Consider the following 15,538-nt stretch of genomic DNA (forward strand, 5'->3'; position numbering starts at 1 on the left):
TTTTCTACTATAATTAATTAGTGCCGTGCAAGATTAGTGAAAGCCAAGTCAATTAGATTAAATTATTGAACACGCGCGGAGTAGGGTCGTGTCCACTAATAATCTAAGAATGAGTACTTTCTCAATTTGTTTTTCCTTGAAGAGCAAGGTAATTACACATAGGTGAAAACTCAGGTGAAGTCGACTTTACGTAAAATTGATACTTTAGAGCCGTTAGATGAAAATTTAGTCAAATCAGTTAAATTATCTAATAATTTTTAAGTATCAACTTCACATGAAGTCCACTGCACCTGAGTTTCTACATTACACATATTGCGTAAGTTAGTTACAACTTGCTGCCCTGTAGATAAACAGCACAAAATTATACTCTCTTATTCCATGTTCCTTGCCAATCACACAAGATTTTAATTCAATATGATGAGAAGCAAACATTCATACTCTTCAGGACAAAGTTCGTCAAAACCTAGTGCTTCGAGGCAATATGGGAGTCAACGTTCATCTTCTTTGAGTCAACGATCATCCTCTTCTTCTACTATGTCTGTTTTATCTAAATTAGATACTTCTGCTTCATCTAAACAACAAAATTTGAGGAAACAAAGGAGTCATCACTCATCTTCTTCAGTTTTTGCCTCATCTGAATCACAAAGTTCAAAGCAACAAGAGAGTTATCATTCATCTTATTGGAGGAATCAACTCTCATCCTCTTCAGTTTTTGCTTCATCTGAATCACAAAGTTCGAAACAACAAGAGAGTTATCATCCGTCCTATTGGAGAAATCAACTCTCATCCTCTTCGATTTTTGCTTCATCTGAATCACAAAGTTCGAAGCAACAAGAGAGTTGTCCTTCCTCCTATTGGAATCAACTCTCATCCTCTTCAGTTTTTGCCTCATCTGAACCACAAAATTCAAAGCAACAAGGGAGTTATCATTGGCCTTGTTGGAGTCAACTCTCGTCATCTTCAGTTTCTGCCTCGTCTAAACCACAAAATTGGAGGCAACAAAAGAATTATTACTCGTTTTCTTGGAGTCGAAATCTGTCTTCTTTATTCTCTGTCTTATCCAAACCACAAAGTAGTCAATATGCATCCTCTTCTATGTTTGCATCATATAAACCACATAGTTCAATGCAACCAAGGAAGGAATCCTTGTCTTTTTCGAATCAACGTTCGTCCCCTTCCATATCTATCTTGTCTAAATCACAGAATTTGATGCAACAAAAGAGTCAACACTGGTCTTCTTCAAGAAAAGGCATGTCCTCTTCTGTAGCTGCTTCATCTAAACCTCCAAGATCATTGCAACAAGGGAGTCGACACTCGTTGTCTTCGAGTCAACGTCCATCTTCTACCAAAGGTATATGTATAATAATTATACAATCTCACTAAGTTACTAACAACTTTTTTGCCAACTTCCCAATTTTTATTTATGATTCTTATTTATGATTGTGTTTAATGAGAGTGTTTTTATGGATGTGTTTAACAAAAATATCTTTTTTTTTATAATTATATTTAATAAAAGTGTCTTTATAGATATATTTTTTAGATGTGTCTCTTTATATATGTATTTAAAATATAAATAATTATTGTTGATAATAAGTTGGCTACGTTGGTATCCTATACTTTTTCACAATTATAACATGGATTTAATTTATTATATACAATGGTGAAAATTTTAAACAAACACATATAATTATATATTGCTGTATGAATATATTTGATCAAATTTCCATTTTCTTAATAATTATAGTGATAATCTGATTAGGCCACAATGAAAATTTTTATTAGAGTAAAACTAATTATATATTCCATCTATTATCTATTATATAATATATAAATGAAGAGACTAAAGAAAATAATACTGTAATCATGAATTAATGACACAAATTTTTAAATTCTCTATAAATCTGCATAGAAAAATAATAATGTCATCCTCACATAAATTTTTTGCATTATGTTTTATATAAATTTATAAAAAAAATAATTAATATTATTAAAATAGGAGTGTTTACATTATTATCATATTCCATCTTAATAGCAGCAACACTAAAATTATTTTGTAACAATATAAGAAAAAACAGTTACATAGTCACATTTTTAATATCATATAAAGAGTCACTTATCGATATAGCAAACCTAGCATCAATATAATCTACATAATTTCTCATATTAAATTCTCTCTCTCTCTCTCTCTCTCTATATATATATATATATATATATTGCCAACTGAAAATAAATAAATACATAATGCTTCATTATATATAGAAAATAAAAAACACTTAATACAAATACAAAAATGCTATTTGTACACTAAAATCAGCCACTAATATATTTGTGTATAAACATATATGTGGTTTAATTTATTTCAATATGTATTTGTATTTTAATATGTATTTTATACTCGTGGTTAATTTTAGTGGCTAATTTTGGTATACACGTAGTATAGCCCATATAAATATTATATTGTAATATGAGAATGTAAGTTATATTATATTAAACCAATTTTTTCTCTAAAGGACATAATGATTCTGAACTAGAGAGTGCAAAATATATTTCATGTTGAAAGAAACAAGCTCTACATTCTATGGATTATTCAAATAAGATTTAGCCAATAATAAAATATTTTCATGGATGACTTATTTACATCCTTCAGTTTTGTCTCTTTTCTCTGTTTTCAACAAAGTTGAAGGAAGATCAAATTCAAAAAAATCAATGGCAATGAAGGTGGTGAGGAAGATAGTACCAGTTGCACTTAAGCTAGCATTTTCGTTCATTCTTGGACATCCTCTTCCTTTTCTTCCTGATATTGTGGGACTATTCCTACCTAGCTCGTCTTCTTAATTATATATATAACTGTACACTCTTAAATAATAGTTTTCAATTGGGTGGTTCATCACTTCTTTTCAGTTGAGCGACTAATTATTGTGTTTTTTTGGAGTGAATTCTAATATAATTATGTTACAGTGACTATAATAATTATGTAAGTGCTGTTAAAATTAAAATTATATTTTTTTTATTTTAATTTTAACAGTATTTCTTAAGAATATTATAATTATTATAGTCACCGTAACATAATCATAGTAGAGTACATACCTTCTTTAATATGTGAGTTTGGTATGAAGTGTGGTTGTAATCCTTACAATATCAATAAATAAAAGTTGTGTGTGGATTTGATTGTAGAACTTTTATACTTAGTCCCCGTTCCTAGACTGATCTAGGAATTGTATGTTGAAGAATCTACACTTCTTGTTATTAAACAAGCTTTTTAAAGGAAAAACGATAGAATAAAATATGACAAGATACACCAGTTCATCATTGTTCAGAATATTCCTTGCATATAAAATAATTTTCTTTGACTTTGTGGGATTTAACTAAAAAAATATATTAATTAACATAGCTAGATAGTGTTGGCTGTGTAAGAGTTTCCACTGGAAGTGTTTGATCTTTCCATGAAAAATTGGATTTTCTGTCAACAATACTGTGCTCATATTGTCACACATGATCCTAGGTGTTGTATGGAGATTAATCTTCAACTCTTGGAGAAAATTCTGCAACCACACAAACTCAGCTTCACACGAACAATTAAGCATGACCCTTGACATTAGTATAATACATTAATAATAATTAATTCATTTTATGGTTTCAAGGAACATAAAAATACTTTTATTAGTATATCTTTCTTTCTCTCTATATATATGTACACACTCAGAAGCTGTTCATATTCATATTTAATTTACACCCAGTCTTTCACAAAGAGAATTGAAGAATGGCAAAAAAAACATAAGGGTCGTGCAATAGGAATCGATCTTGGAACTACATACTCCTGTGTTGCTGCATGGGAAGAGCAAAATGGTCGTGTAGAGATTATTGTGAATGATCAAGGCAACAGAACCACACCTTCTTTCGTTGCCTTCACTTCACTGATACTCAAAGGTTGATTGGTAAACGAACAATTTCATTCTTCTTTGCTAAAAAATTTTGTCAATAATACTTATTAGCAGTATCAAGTGAACCTCAATTAGCATACAAATGAATTGAAATTAACTTAAATTGGAATAAACAGTAAAAAAAATTCAATTATTAACAAAAACATATTGAATTCATTTTTGAATCTAAATAAACTTCAATTAAATTAAAAAATAAACTGAAATTACTTAAGGAATAAAAAATTAGGTCAATATTTATTAATAGTATCAAATGAACCGAAATAAACTAAGAAATGAAACAAAATTATTTAATGATGATCAGAAAAAATCAGAACCGATAAAGATATTAACAAAATGTTGGTATTATTGGTGATGCCAATAATTAAAAAAAAAAAGAAGAAGAAAAAAAAAAACAGAAAAAAAGAAGGAGAAGACACGTAATTTAAAAAGTGGTTATAACAATTACATTAGATTTGATTAAGTATTTTGCTTGAATATAAAGTTTTATTCTTAATTTGATCCTAGCCCATTCAAAAGTATCCATCATATTTTATTTCAAGTTAATTTAATTTAATTTGGCCAATATTTTTAATTTTAAATTTAATTTTTTTATTATAATTATCTAGTATAATAATATATTTTTAATTTACACTTTTAAAAATTATTAATAAATTCTGTTAACTTTTTAATATTTTTCGTTACGAAATTAATATTTTTAATAACATATTAGCTTTTTTAATTATATTTTAGAACAGTTATCATGAAATTTAAATAAAGCATATACATTAACAAATTAACGCAGTCAAGTCAAAATTGATTAAATTATTATTCTGGTCATGAAGTGGGTTGTCCGCCAATAATACATAAAAAAAAGTATAGATAGACAATGAAAATATTAAATAATATAAATAATAAATATATCGAATATTTATTTTATTAGATGTACAGATGGTTATTCTAATATTAAGATTTATATAAATAATTTAAAAAAGTAATATATTTTTATTTAATTAATAATTATTTATATTGTTCAAAAAAATTATTAGTTATCTAACATAATCCTAACTACTAAAAATAATTTATTATTTATATTTGAATATCTTTATTTTCTATTTCTTGTATAATAATAAGAAAGAATTATGACTGGACTTCAATTAAACTTAATATAACAAAAAGATAAAAACAAAAGAAGTGGAGTTGTGAATATATGGAAAAACGATGAGCTAGGGCAGCTGGTATATGTATGTAGGGTTATGCTTTCTTATTATACAAGAAATAAAAAATAAAAATATTCAAATATAAAATAATAAATTATTTTTATTATTAAAATTAAAAAAAATAAGTTATTAATAAATTCTAAATTCAAAACTAAATTTGCGTAAGAAAATAAAAAATATTTTGAATTTTATCTCACTAATCAGAATTAATTTTAAGATAAGAAATTACTTTATACATCATATAGTAGAATAGTGTAGTTATTTACTTTTTTTAATAACAAATATTATTAAATAAAAATAGCACAAGAAATAAAAAAAAGTGTATTTACCAATTCAGAAAATACTAATTTAATTTTTAATAGAATAAATTATATATTAAATAATAAAAGTTGTTATTGATTTCTTTTTACATTAACTAATATTTAACCATGGTATTCCGATAATATTACCAAAAAATATTAATCAATATAATAGCTTTTATAATATCATAAGTCTATATTTTGAAAAACTGAAAATCATATCATAAAATGTAAAATTTTAACAAGTAACAACGTTGATAATATTGTTTTGATTTTAAGAATAAATACTATACCAATAAATAAAATTATCCCAAATAAATTTTAACAAAGATAAATCTTCATAAGTATTGGTACTAATAAGAAATTGTTTTACTTTAAAGACAAATAATATTTTTTTTTTACAAATTTTCTAACTGAACAGGCTAAAGACTAATACACCACATATTGATGTGCTATTTATTGTCGTTAGCTAATGAATTACTACATACACAAAGTGTAATTCAAACTCCAAATACCTCTTTAAACATACAAATAGGATAATCATTCAACCAATCCATATTAATTAAGATAAATACTAATTTTTTAAATATTTTAAATTATAAAATATTTATAATAATTACTATAAATATTTTTATTTTTTTATATAATTTTATATATTTTTTCGTGCAGAATACGAAAACATACGCCGATTAATAATTATAATAAAGGATAAAACTTATGTAGGACCTTCTTCAAATATTTTAATTTTTTTCATCTCTCTTGCAGATTTCTTTTTTCTTTCTCTTTCTCTTTTTTATTATAGTTATCAAAATCAAACCATTAATTCATTTGGCTAAATCACTTAGTTATAAATTCAACCAGTGAAATATGACTAAACTATTTGATCTAATAATAATTAAATAAGTATATAAAACTATAATAAATAAAAAATTAAATAATAAAATAAATAGATAAATATTATATTTATTATTGAATATTTAAAATTTTTAATGATAAAAATATTTCATACAATCAAATAAATCTAATTAATTAATCGAGATGAAGATTTAGAAGTAAGGATTCTAGAATTCTAGAAAAGAAGTCTACGATTAAAAAAAGAAAGTGACTCGGGAGAAAAACCGATTGATCGAAAGTGATAAAAAATGGGGGGAGGTCAAATAAATAATATAAGAGGGATTAGTTATGGGAAGCTTCATTATAACGAGTTAACGACCCTAGTTAGTTAGCTGCACACCAATTTAATTTAATTAATCTTTAAAGAATGACTTGAATGATATGTCACTAATTTCTGCAATGGTATATTCTAATTTTCTGAGTGGGATTCGTTGAAGTGGTTCACAGATTTGATGGGTCTTGCTCTAACTGATTTTATATTTCTAATTTTATATGTATACTTTGGAGCTTTTTACCAAAGAAGTTACCAAGTTATTAGAGGGTTCCTTCGGATCAATTAAGATTTAAGAGTGCCTTTATAAAAAGTTTAGATCGGCTACAGAATTTTTTATCTAAAAAAATTTGACGTGATAATAAGTAAATTATAAATTAATAATTTAATAGTTTTATCTTATAAGAATCACGCGTTTTATTATTGATCCTATTCTTTTGATATATATCTTTATTAAACCTATTCTTGCTTCATATTAAATTTTATTTTATTTTTCATTATTTTTCTCCCCTTCTTCATTTTTTTTAATTAAAGAATAAAAAATTTGGTGTCTCCAACTCTCCATACATAAAAGTTATTTCATTATTAATTTAATAATAACGTATCCTTCTAAGTATCTTCTTAATCTTTCTCCTCAAATTTAGGAGAGATAAAAAAAATTGGGTACTTTCTATACTTTCAAAATATCAAATATTTTCTTGGTGTAGAAGTTACGAAGATAATTCAAAAAATTAAGTAGAAATATGTATGTGTGTGTATATATATGTATATACTTGTAAATACTTGTTCATTAATTATAATAATTCTGCTTTAAATATATTTGTAATTTTGTAGTGCTATATATATATATATATATATGTGTGTGCTGATTATGCACAATATAATTAGAGTATTTTCTATATAAAAACAAAAGTTTCAGGAGGGGGAGATAATATTTAATTTAATTCTAAACTTACATACGATTTATATTAATGTTTTTGTACCGGAATTTTTGTTTTAATGACTAATAATATAAATTATATTTATAAAATTTAAAAATGATATAAAAACAATTAAAATTTTAAAAATTAAATTGAATATTGACTCTAGCAGTAAAAGCAATATTCCATTCATAAATATCCATCCACACCCAAAAAATCAACATGAATGCAAATAGATGTGTGAACTTGAATGGCATGAGCTGTATAATAGTGACCCGGTTTATTACTTTATAGTTGCATTTCTTTGGTCAAGGTAAAATACTAAATAAATCAAATTAGTCTCTATCATTTAAAAAAATTTATCTTATAATGATATTTTTTTAAATTTAATTGTTTTATAATAAGATTTGTTATTGATATTTTTTTGGTGGCCATCCATTCTAGAAGTAATAATAATAATAATAATATTTGGATTAACTAAATAGTCGGCGTAAATAACATAGGAGAAGTAGGGGTGTAAGTTATCGAACCGGACTGGAAATTACTGTAAAATCGAACCAAAAATTATAATAATCGATTTAAAAATCGAAAAATCGGTTTTTTTATTTTTTTGACAAAACCGATCGGTTCGGTTCGATTTTCGGTTGGTTCGATAGAAACCGAACCAAACCAAACCGAACTGAAGATATGCATACATTTCAATGTTTTAACCATTTTAACCTTTAACCTAATAATAAAAATTTTCAACCCCTAACCATTTCAATTTTTTACTCTTATTATTTCAGTTTATTGACTATTTTAAACCTCTAATTATTGTGATTCATATTCTTCTCATTAGGAATTAAACACCGAAAAAATCGATCGAACCAAACCGCTATTGATTCGGTTCGGTTCGATTGTTGTAAAAGCAACAAACTAAACGATTGTGTGTCTGTAAGAACCGAACATATCAATTTGGTTAATTTTTGGTCCAAAATCAAACCAAACTGAACTGATAACACCCCTAAGGAGAAGACATAGGATTTGATTTGTCCATAAATGTCCTTCTTAAAAGGTTACATTTTTTTTTCAATGTATATGTAGCATAATTAGGTATTTAAAAAATATTATTCTATTTTAGATATAATTTTATTTTAGAAGCTATTCAAATAAAAATGTCCAAAACGTCTTTTTAAATATATTTTTTAGTAATTAAAATTTAACATATATAAATGATTAAACTGTATTATTTTTGTCAAAATTAAGTCAGACAAATTAATTTAATCAAAAAAATAATTAATCAAATCTTGAACCGGTCTAAATTAATATTTTTTTATAAAAATAATTACAATACTCTTATTATAAAAATGATTAAAATGACTATAATACTCTATATATATATATATATATATATATATATATATATATATATATATATATATATATATATATATATATAATAAGAGTATTTTAGTCATTTTCTATTATAAGAGTATTATAGTTATTTTCAATAAATTAAAAATAATATTAATTTAGATCAATTCAACATTTGATTCACTATTTTTTGATAAAAAAATAACACGATCTAATCGATTATATATATTAAATTTTAATTATTAAAAAATATTTATAAAAAAATGTTTTAAACGTTTTTTATCTTACGAGTGGCTCCTTTTATTTTATCCAATGTAATAAGTTGTTACCCTCGAAGGAACTTGAAGATAACACTGAATTTTATTTCTTCTGCGAATAAAAAATATAGTAAAAGAGTTGTTAGAGTAAGAATGCTCTTCTTTATAACGGTTTATCAAACATTCACCGAAACTTATTAGTGAATATATAGTTAGAATTTTTCCGCACGCGTTAGGAAAAAGTAGGCTTAAGTGCAAAATTTTGCTCAAATAAAAATTAAATCAAAGGTTGTGATTGTAATTTGAAATTATCACTTACCTTATTTTACATTTCAATTATATTTAAAATAAGGATCCGCTAAGGAGACAATTAATAATAGTTTGGATTATTATGTGTGAAGGATTATGCAAGTCAATTGAAGGTCTGTTTATTCAATTAATATATTTTTTTTTCATTGGGTGTAACGCGGACATAAGAGAAACGAAGGCGTGGACGTGATTATATAAACAACAGAATCAATCAACTCATTACCAAATTGAAACTTTCAAACTTTGCTAAGATACCTAAGTTTTCTTCACTACTAGCCATGGCTTCAAATATTAACCATCAAGTAGCTACCTATTACCGTTACAATTACATTCACTCTGCGCTCCAAGATCGTCCTAAATTATCGCTAGATGAACCTGCTGCAATGGTTCTGGATGGATACGACAATTACCACGTGTGGCGCCGAACAATGAACTGGAGGTTGGAAAAGACAAAGACGCTGTGGTTTGCGCATGGCACCGATAAAGAGGTGATGAACGAACCAATCTATGGAGAATGGAAGACTCACAAAGAGCTTGTTCTGTCATGGATCCGCGGTTTCATCTCGGAGGACATAAAACCGATTATTAATAAGGAAGCTTTGTCCAATGAAGTTAGCGTGTGGAGAGTTTTGATGCAACTTTACTGCCCCCCTAAGGATCAGTCCATAATCTCAGAAATTACGAAAGAAATCAATTCCCTCAAACAATTAGAAAGACAAACTCTGATGGAATATAAGATCAAGTTCGATGCGCTTTGGATGGAATATGACATGATGCTCGATGAGAACAATGACAAGAGCAAGAGGGAGCAAGAAAGAGCCAAGAGGTTCCTTGACGGTTTGAATGACACCTTCAAGGCAACAAGATCATCGATAATGCAAGAGAAACCTTTTCCATCCCTTGAGAGAGTTTTTTATTTGGCAGCTCAAGAAGATAATGAAGCAAAGATATTGGTCATGCAGATCCAACCTCAACCCGACAAAGGTACTATATATATTTTAGTCATTTTCTATAATAGGATATTGTAATCATTTTTTATAAAAAAAAATGATATTAATTTAAATCGGTTCAAAATTTAATTCATCATTTTTGATCAAATTAATTTGTTTAGCCTAATTTTGACAAAAATAACACCATTAATCGATTATATGTGTTAAATTTTAATTATTAAAAAACATTTTTATAAAAATTAAAGATGTTTTTAACGTCTTTATCTAAGTGACTCTCTTGTATATATTTCATATTAAATAAAGAACATGCATGGATAACTAATTTTAAGCTACAATATCGGCTATTTTTTAAATAATTGAATATTAATACCCTTATTGAAAATTATTTCAATTAATACTATTTCATCTTAACATTTAAGTATCCTTCTTGTAGTGCACACCGGAATTGAGAAGAAGGCGATTCTTCTTCCCGACATCCATGAACACGAGTTAAAGGAAACGCAAGCTGGAGACCCATTTAGCTGCCATGGATGTAAAGAAAAAGGGTGTGGACCCAGTTACCGTTGTAAAGAAGAGAATTGCAGTGGTTATGTCCTCCATGAAGAATGTGCAAACGCTGTCCTTCAGCGTCAAGACAAGGTAAGTCATCCATTTTTCAAAGGAGAAGTATTCGCGTTCCTAGAGAAACCCATTGGGCATCCTAGGGTTTGTGATGCATGTAGAATGGAAGTGCAAGGGTTTGTGTATTATCGCAAAGAAACAAAAAAGGACACAGGCTTGGATTTGCATCCATGTTGTTTGAAGCTAAGACACAACATTCCTTATGAAGATTCAGGTGCAACAAAGACACTCACATTGCAACGAGATGTTCCGAAAAAGTGTGTTCAATGTAAGCGTCAAAAAGTTGGGGATGATATCAAAGTTAAAGGGTGGTCATATTTAACTTCCGATGGAGATTGCTTTCATGTTTCTTGTTTTAAGGAACTGTTTCTTGAGAAATTGAGTGATTATTTCTCGGAAAAGAAGGTTGTAGTGTCAAAAATGCAGACCAATAATACTGTTGAGAATAATACGAAAGTTGGGAAAGTTAAAGGACGATCAAATTCCAAAGTATCATCATCAGTGGTAAAGAAGATGGCGGTAAAGATAGCACCAGTGATACTCAAGGCATTGTTTGCAGCTATTTTTGGAGATCCTGTTTCTCTTGCTGTTGCTGCATGGGAAGCCATAGTTACCCTTTTTAATAATTAAGTAGTTTCATTATTGTTTGTCTTCTTTTTCATGGCCTACTTTTCTTTTTCTACCGGGGATTTCACTTTTGTTTCAGCTACCCAATACATTGTATTTCTATTTATCTTTGAATAATGTGAGTTTGGTTTTTGGTGTGTGGCTGTAATTCGATTCTTATAAAAGTATGGTTTAATTACTTTATCCCACTTAATTTTACTGAATTTTTAATTAAATTTTTATATATTTTTTAATTAAATTTTTATATTATATCAAATTTTATAATTAAGTATTTTATTTTATGTATTTTTTTTATTTATTATAATTTACCACCAGTAATTCCATGCAATTCGCTTTCATACTTAAGCTAATTAATTTTTTCGATCGAATCTACTCTTTTAAAAAAAATCGTATATACTCCTTAAACTAAAATATTAATACAAACTTAATTCAATATCCTGATTCTTTTATATATATATATATATCTCGATAAATCTAATTATAATATATTTTTTAATGATAAATTCTATTTATCATTCTTAATATTAAAAGATAAGTTATTTTTTATTATATGTCATATTATTATTGATTGAAATGAGTTAGTTTATTATAATTATAACCTTTTATTTAACCTAATAATTAAACATAATATAACTATTTTTACAAAAATTTCATTATCAAAGTAGCCCGATTTTATAATAAATTATTGTTCATTTAATTTGATTGAAATAAAAATTTTATTTTTTTCTTTTTCTTTTAATTTACAATAAACATTAATTTCGGTTCTAACTTGACTTATTTAAATAGTGAACATACAATTCATTACAATTATTAAATTTTAAATAAAATAAATTATGAACTTGAATAACCATAACTCCTTAATTCCACGATCTTTATGTTTGAGCATTATAAGTTCTGAAACATTTCTTTAAAAAAAATTAAGTTTAAATTAACAGTGATGTTAAAGAATTAATATATTTTATGATTTATAATCATTAATTATTATTATTATTATTATTATTATTTTTAATAATGTAAAATTACACACTCTTTTATTATTAATATAATTAACAGTCATGTAACCGAAACCCGACGTGGCCAAGGTAATCTTATTTACCTCACATATTATTATTCTGATCTATTCATTTTAATTAATTATTTCACATGTGTAATAAACTAATAATGGAAATTATATTCTAAATTTCCAATAGTTTCCTTTTATTGATCATATAAAATAGGAAGAATAATATAATAGTTATAAGCTGCTATAATATATCGAGAGGTTGGTCTGTGAGATTGGAAAGAATTTACAACTTATGTATACTAATTTCACAAGAGACTATATAATAAATACTTATTTATTTCTATATATATAAAAGATTTCGCATAGTCCAGAAATTTGTGTTCTAGTTTTAAAATTGTTTATAAACTATTTGTTCATACCCTGACCCAATAATAAAAGGCCCAGGATTAAGCAAAGGACCTAATCCAAAGGGTTGGGCCTCACCAGTACCAATCTTCATCCTATGAAGTCGGTACTCACCACGACCTGTTCTAAAGAAGTCGGGCACGAGATTAGCTGGCGGATAAACACTCATTTAAATGAATAACTACCCCTAAAATCTCTCTAACCACTTCCACGAGCCATATCTTAACCTCCCTAAGATAATGGGACGGTTAACACCCTAAAAACATGGCACTACTCCAACGGTGGTTATTGGTTCATCACTATAAATGCACTGACACCCCTCAGGTATCTCTAAGTTCCAATACTCTCTAGACCTGCTTACACTCTTACTAACTTAGGCATCGGAGTGTCTTTGCAGGTACCACCCCCATCTCCTCACAGAAACAAGTTGGACGGAGGCCCCCGAGTTGCATATCCATTCGGAATCCTCCTCCTTCACGCATTTGGGCCAACCAACGCCATTTAGCCCATCAATCTCCGGTTACCCACCGTAACATTGGCGCCGTTGCCGGGGAACCGAGAGATCAACCACCGATGGCAGACAGATCCCACGAAGAAGGTCATGTGGAGACAGATTCCGAGCAAGAGAATCTGGACACAGGCAATAACGATGCGAATTTCACCCTCCAACAAGAAATTGACAATCAACACAGGGAAGGTACCTCCGGAGTAAAAAATCCGAAGGTAAACTCTTCAGAAGGGCGCGAATCAGAGAAAGAGGGACCATCCCATGTAACTGAACTCATGGGATTAGTCCACAGTCGCCTGGAACAGTTAGAACAAGAACGGGAGCGACAAAAGGAAACTGAAAAGAACCTAAAAGAGGAGATGGAACGACAAAAAGAGTTAGAAAGAAAACTCTTAAAGTTAGAATCCTCCCTCAAAGGTCGCAACTCCCGCGACGAACAAGAAGAGCCGCCCTTAGGTGGGGAGGATCATTTCAGCGAGGACATAATGAGGGCAAAAGTTCCGAGGAACTTCAAAAGCCCTTATATGGACCTCTATGACGGAACCACAGATCCAAAGCATCACCTGAGCAACTTCAAAAGTCGGATGTACCTAGCTGATGCTTCCGATGCTACGCGATGCAAAGCCTTCCCGACCACTCTATCGAAAGCGGCGATGAAGTGGTTCGATAGCCTCCCCCCGAGGTCGGTTACTAGCTTTGAAGACCTCTCAAGGAAGTTTTTGATGAGGTTCTCTATCCAGAAAGACAAAGTGAAACATGCACCGAGCCTCCTGGGAATAAAACAGGAGGACGGAGAATCCTTACGAGCCTATATGGAAAGGTTCAATAAAGCATGTTTAGAGATTCAAGACCTGCTCACAGAGGCAGTCATAATGGGGTTAGTCAATAGACTCAGAGAAGGTCCCTTCTCACAATCCATATCTAAAAGACACCCCGTTTCTCTAAGTGATGTACAGGAAAGAGCTGAAAAGTACATCAATATGGAGGAAAACGCTAAGTTGAGAGACCTGAGTTGGCGACCTGGGCTCCCTCCCTCAACAAAAGAGAGGGAAAGGGAAACCAAGAAAAAGGAAGAACTCGGTCTCGAGAGACCAAGAAAATACCACTCTTATACTCCTCTGAAAGTTTCTATAGTGGATGTATACAGAGAGATTTGTAACACTGAAAGACTGCCACCCCCCAGACCCATTAAAAATAAAAAAGGGGGAGCCGCAGCGATTACTGTGAGTACCATAAAATATATGGTCACTCCACAAACGACTGTTACGACCTTAAAAATGTGATAGAAAGGCTGGCTAGAGAAGGTCGGCTTGATAGATATCTCATAGAAAGGTCGGACGGTCATGGAAAGAGAAAGCGAGATGATATGGATAAAAGAGACCCACCGCCGCAGACTCCGGAGAGACATATCCATATGATCTCAGGAGGATTCGCGGGAGGAGGACTCACCAAATCCTCTCGCAAAAGACATCTCAAAAGAGTCTACCAGGTCAGAGAGGAGTCATCTGACCGCCCTACCATTTCATTCACAAAAGAAGATGGGCAAGGAATAATCCCTGGACACGATGATCCAGTAGTAATAACTATGATCCTAGCAAATGCCCATCTCCACAGAACCCTACTAGACCAAGGAAGCTCAGCGGACATCCTTTTTAAGCCCGCTTTTGACAAGTTAGGGTTGGATGAGAAAGAATTAAGAGTCTACCCCGACACCCTATACGGATTAGGGGACACGCCAATAAAACCACTGGGATTTTTGCCCCTCCACACCACTTTTGGAAAAGGAGAAAAATAAAAGACTCTGAGTATAGACTTCATAGTCATTGATGTGGGGTCAGCATATAATGCTTTAATCGGCAGAGCTACCCTTAATCGACTCGTAGCCGTGGTATCCACTCCCCACCTTTGCATGAAATTCCCAACCTCTGCAGGGATAGCAACGGTAAGAGGGGATCAAAAGTTGGCAAGAAAATGCTACAATGAA

General features: G+C 29.4%; 2 protein-coding genes across 3 annotated transcripts; both read left to right on the top strand.

Moving 5' to 3' along the window:
• The first annotated feature begins 312 nt into the window (after window positions 1-312).
• LOC130973609 (suppressor protein SRP40-like) lies at window positions 313-2,900 on the top strand. 2 transcript variants are annotated; one of them, XM_057898227.1, is made up of 2 exons: window positions 313-1,351; window positions 2,648-2,900. In XM_057898227.1, the coding sequence occupies exons 1-2, from the start codon at window positions 415-417 to the stop codon at window positions 2,833-2,835; spliced, it is 1,125 nt and encodes a 374-aa protein (XP_057754210.1). In that variant the 5' UTR covers window positions 313-414; the 3' UTR covers window positions 2,836-2,900. The 2 variants fall into 2 exon arrangements, with proteins under 2 accessions (XP_057754210.1, XP_057754211.1); XM_057898228.1 differs by having other exon boundaries at window positions 330-1,351; window positions 2,678-2,900.
• A 6,805-nt stretch (window positions 2,901-9,705) lies between these two features.
• On the top strand, window positions 9,706-11,710 carry LOC130977045 (uncharacterized). The gene is made up of 2 exons (XM_057902044.1): window positions 9,706-10,424; window positions 10,824-11,710. The coding sequence occupies exons 1-2, from the start codon at window positions 9,719-9,721 to the stop codon at window positions 11,639-11,641; spliced, it is 1,524 nt and encodes a 507-aa protein (XP_057758027.1). The 5' UTR covers window positions 9,706-9,718; the 3' UTR covers window positions 11,642-11,710.
• The last annotated feature ends 3,828 nt before the right edge of the window (window positions 11,711-15,538 follow it).

This window comes from Arachis stenosperma, chromosome 4, assembly GCF_014773155.1.
Source record: "Arachis stenosperma cultivar V10309 chromosome 4, arast.V10309.gnm1.PFL2, whole genome shotgun sequence".
Lineage (NCBI taxonomy): Eukaryota > Viridiplantae > Streptophyta > Magnoliopsida > Fabales > Fabaceae > Arachis > Arachis stenosperma.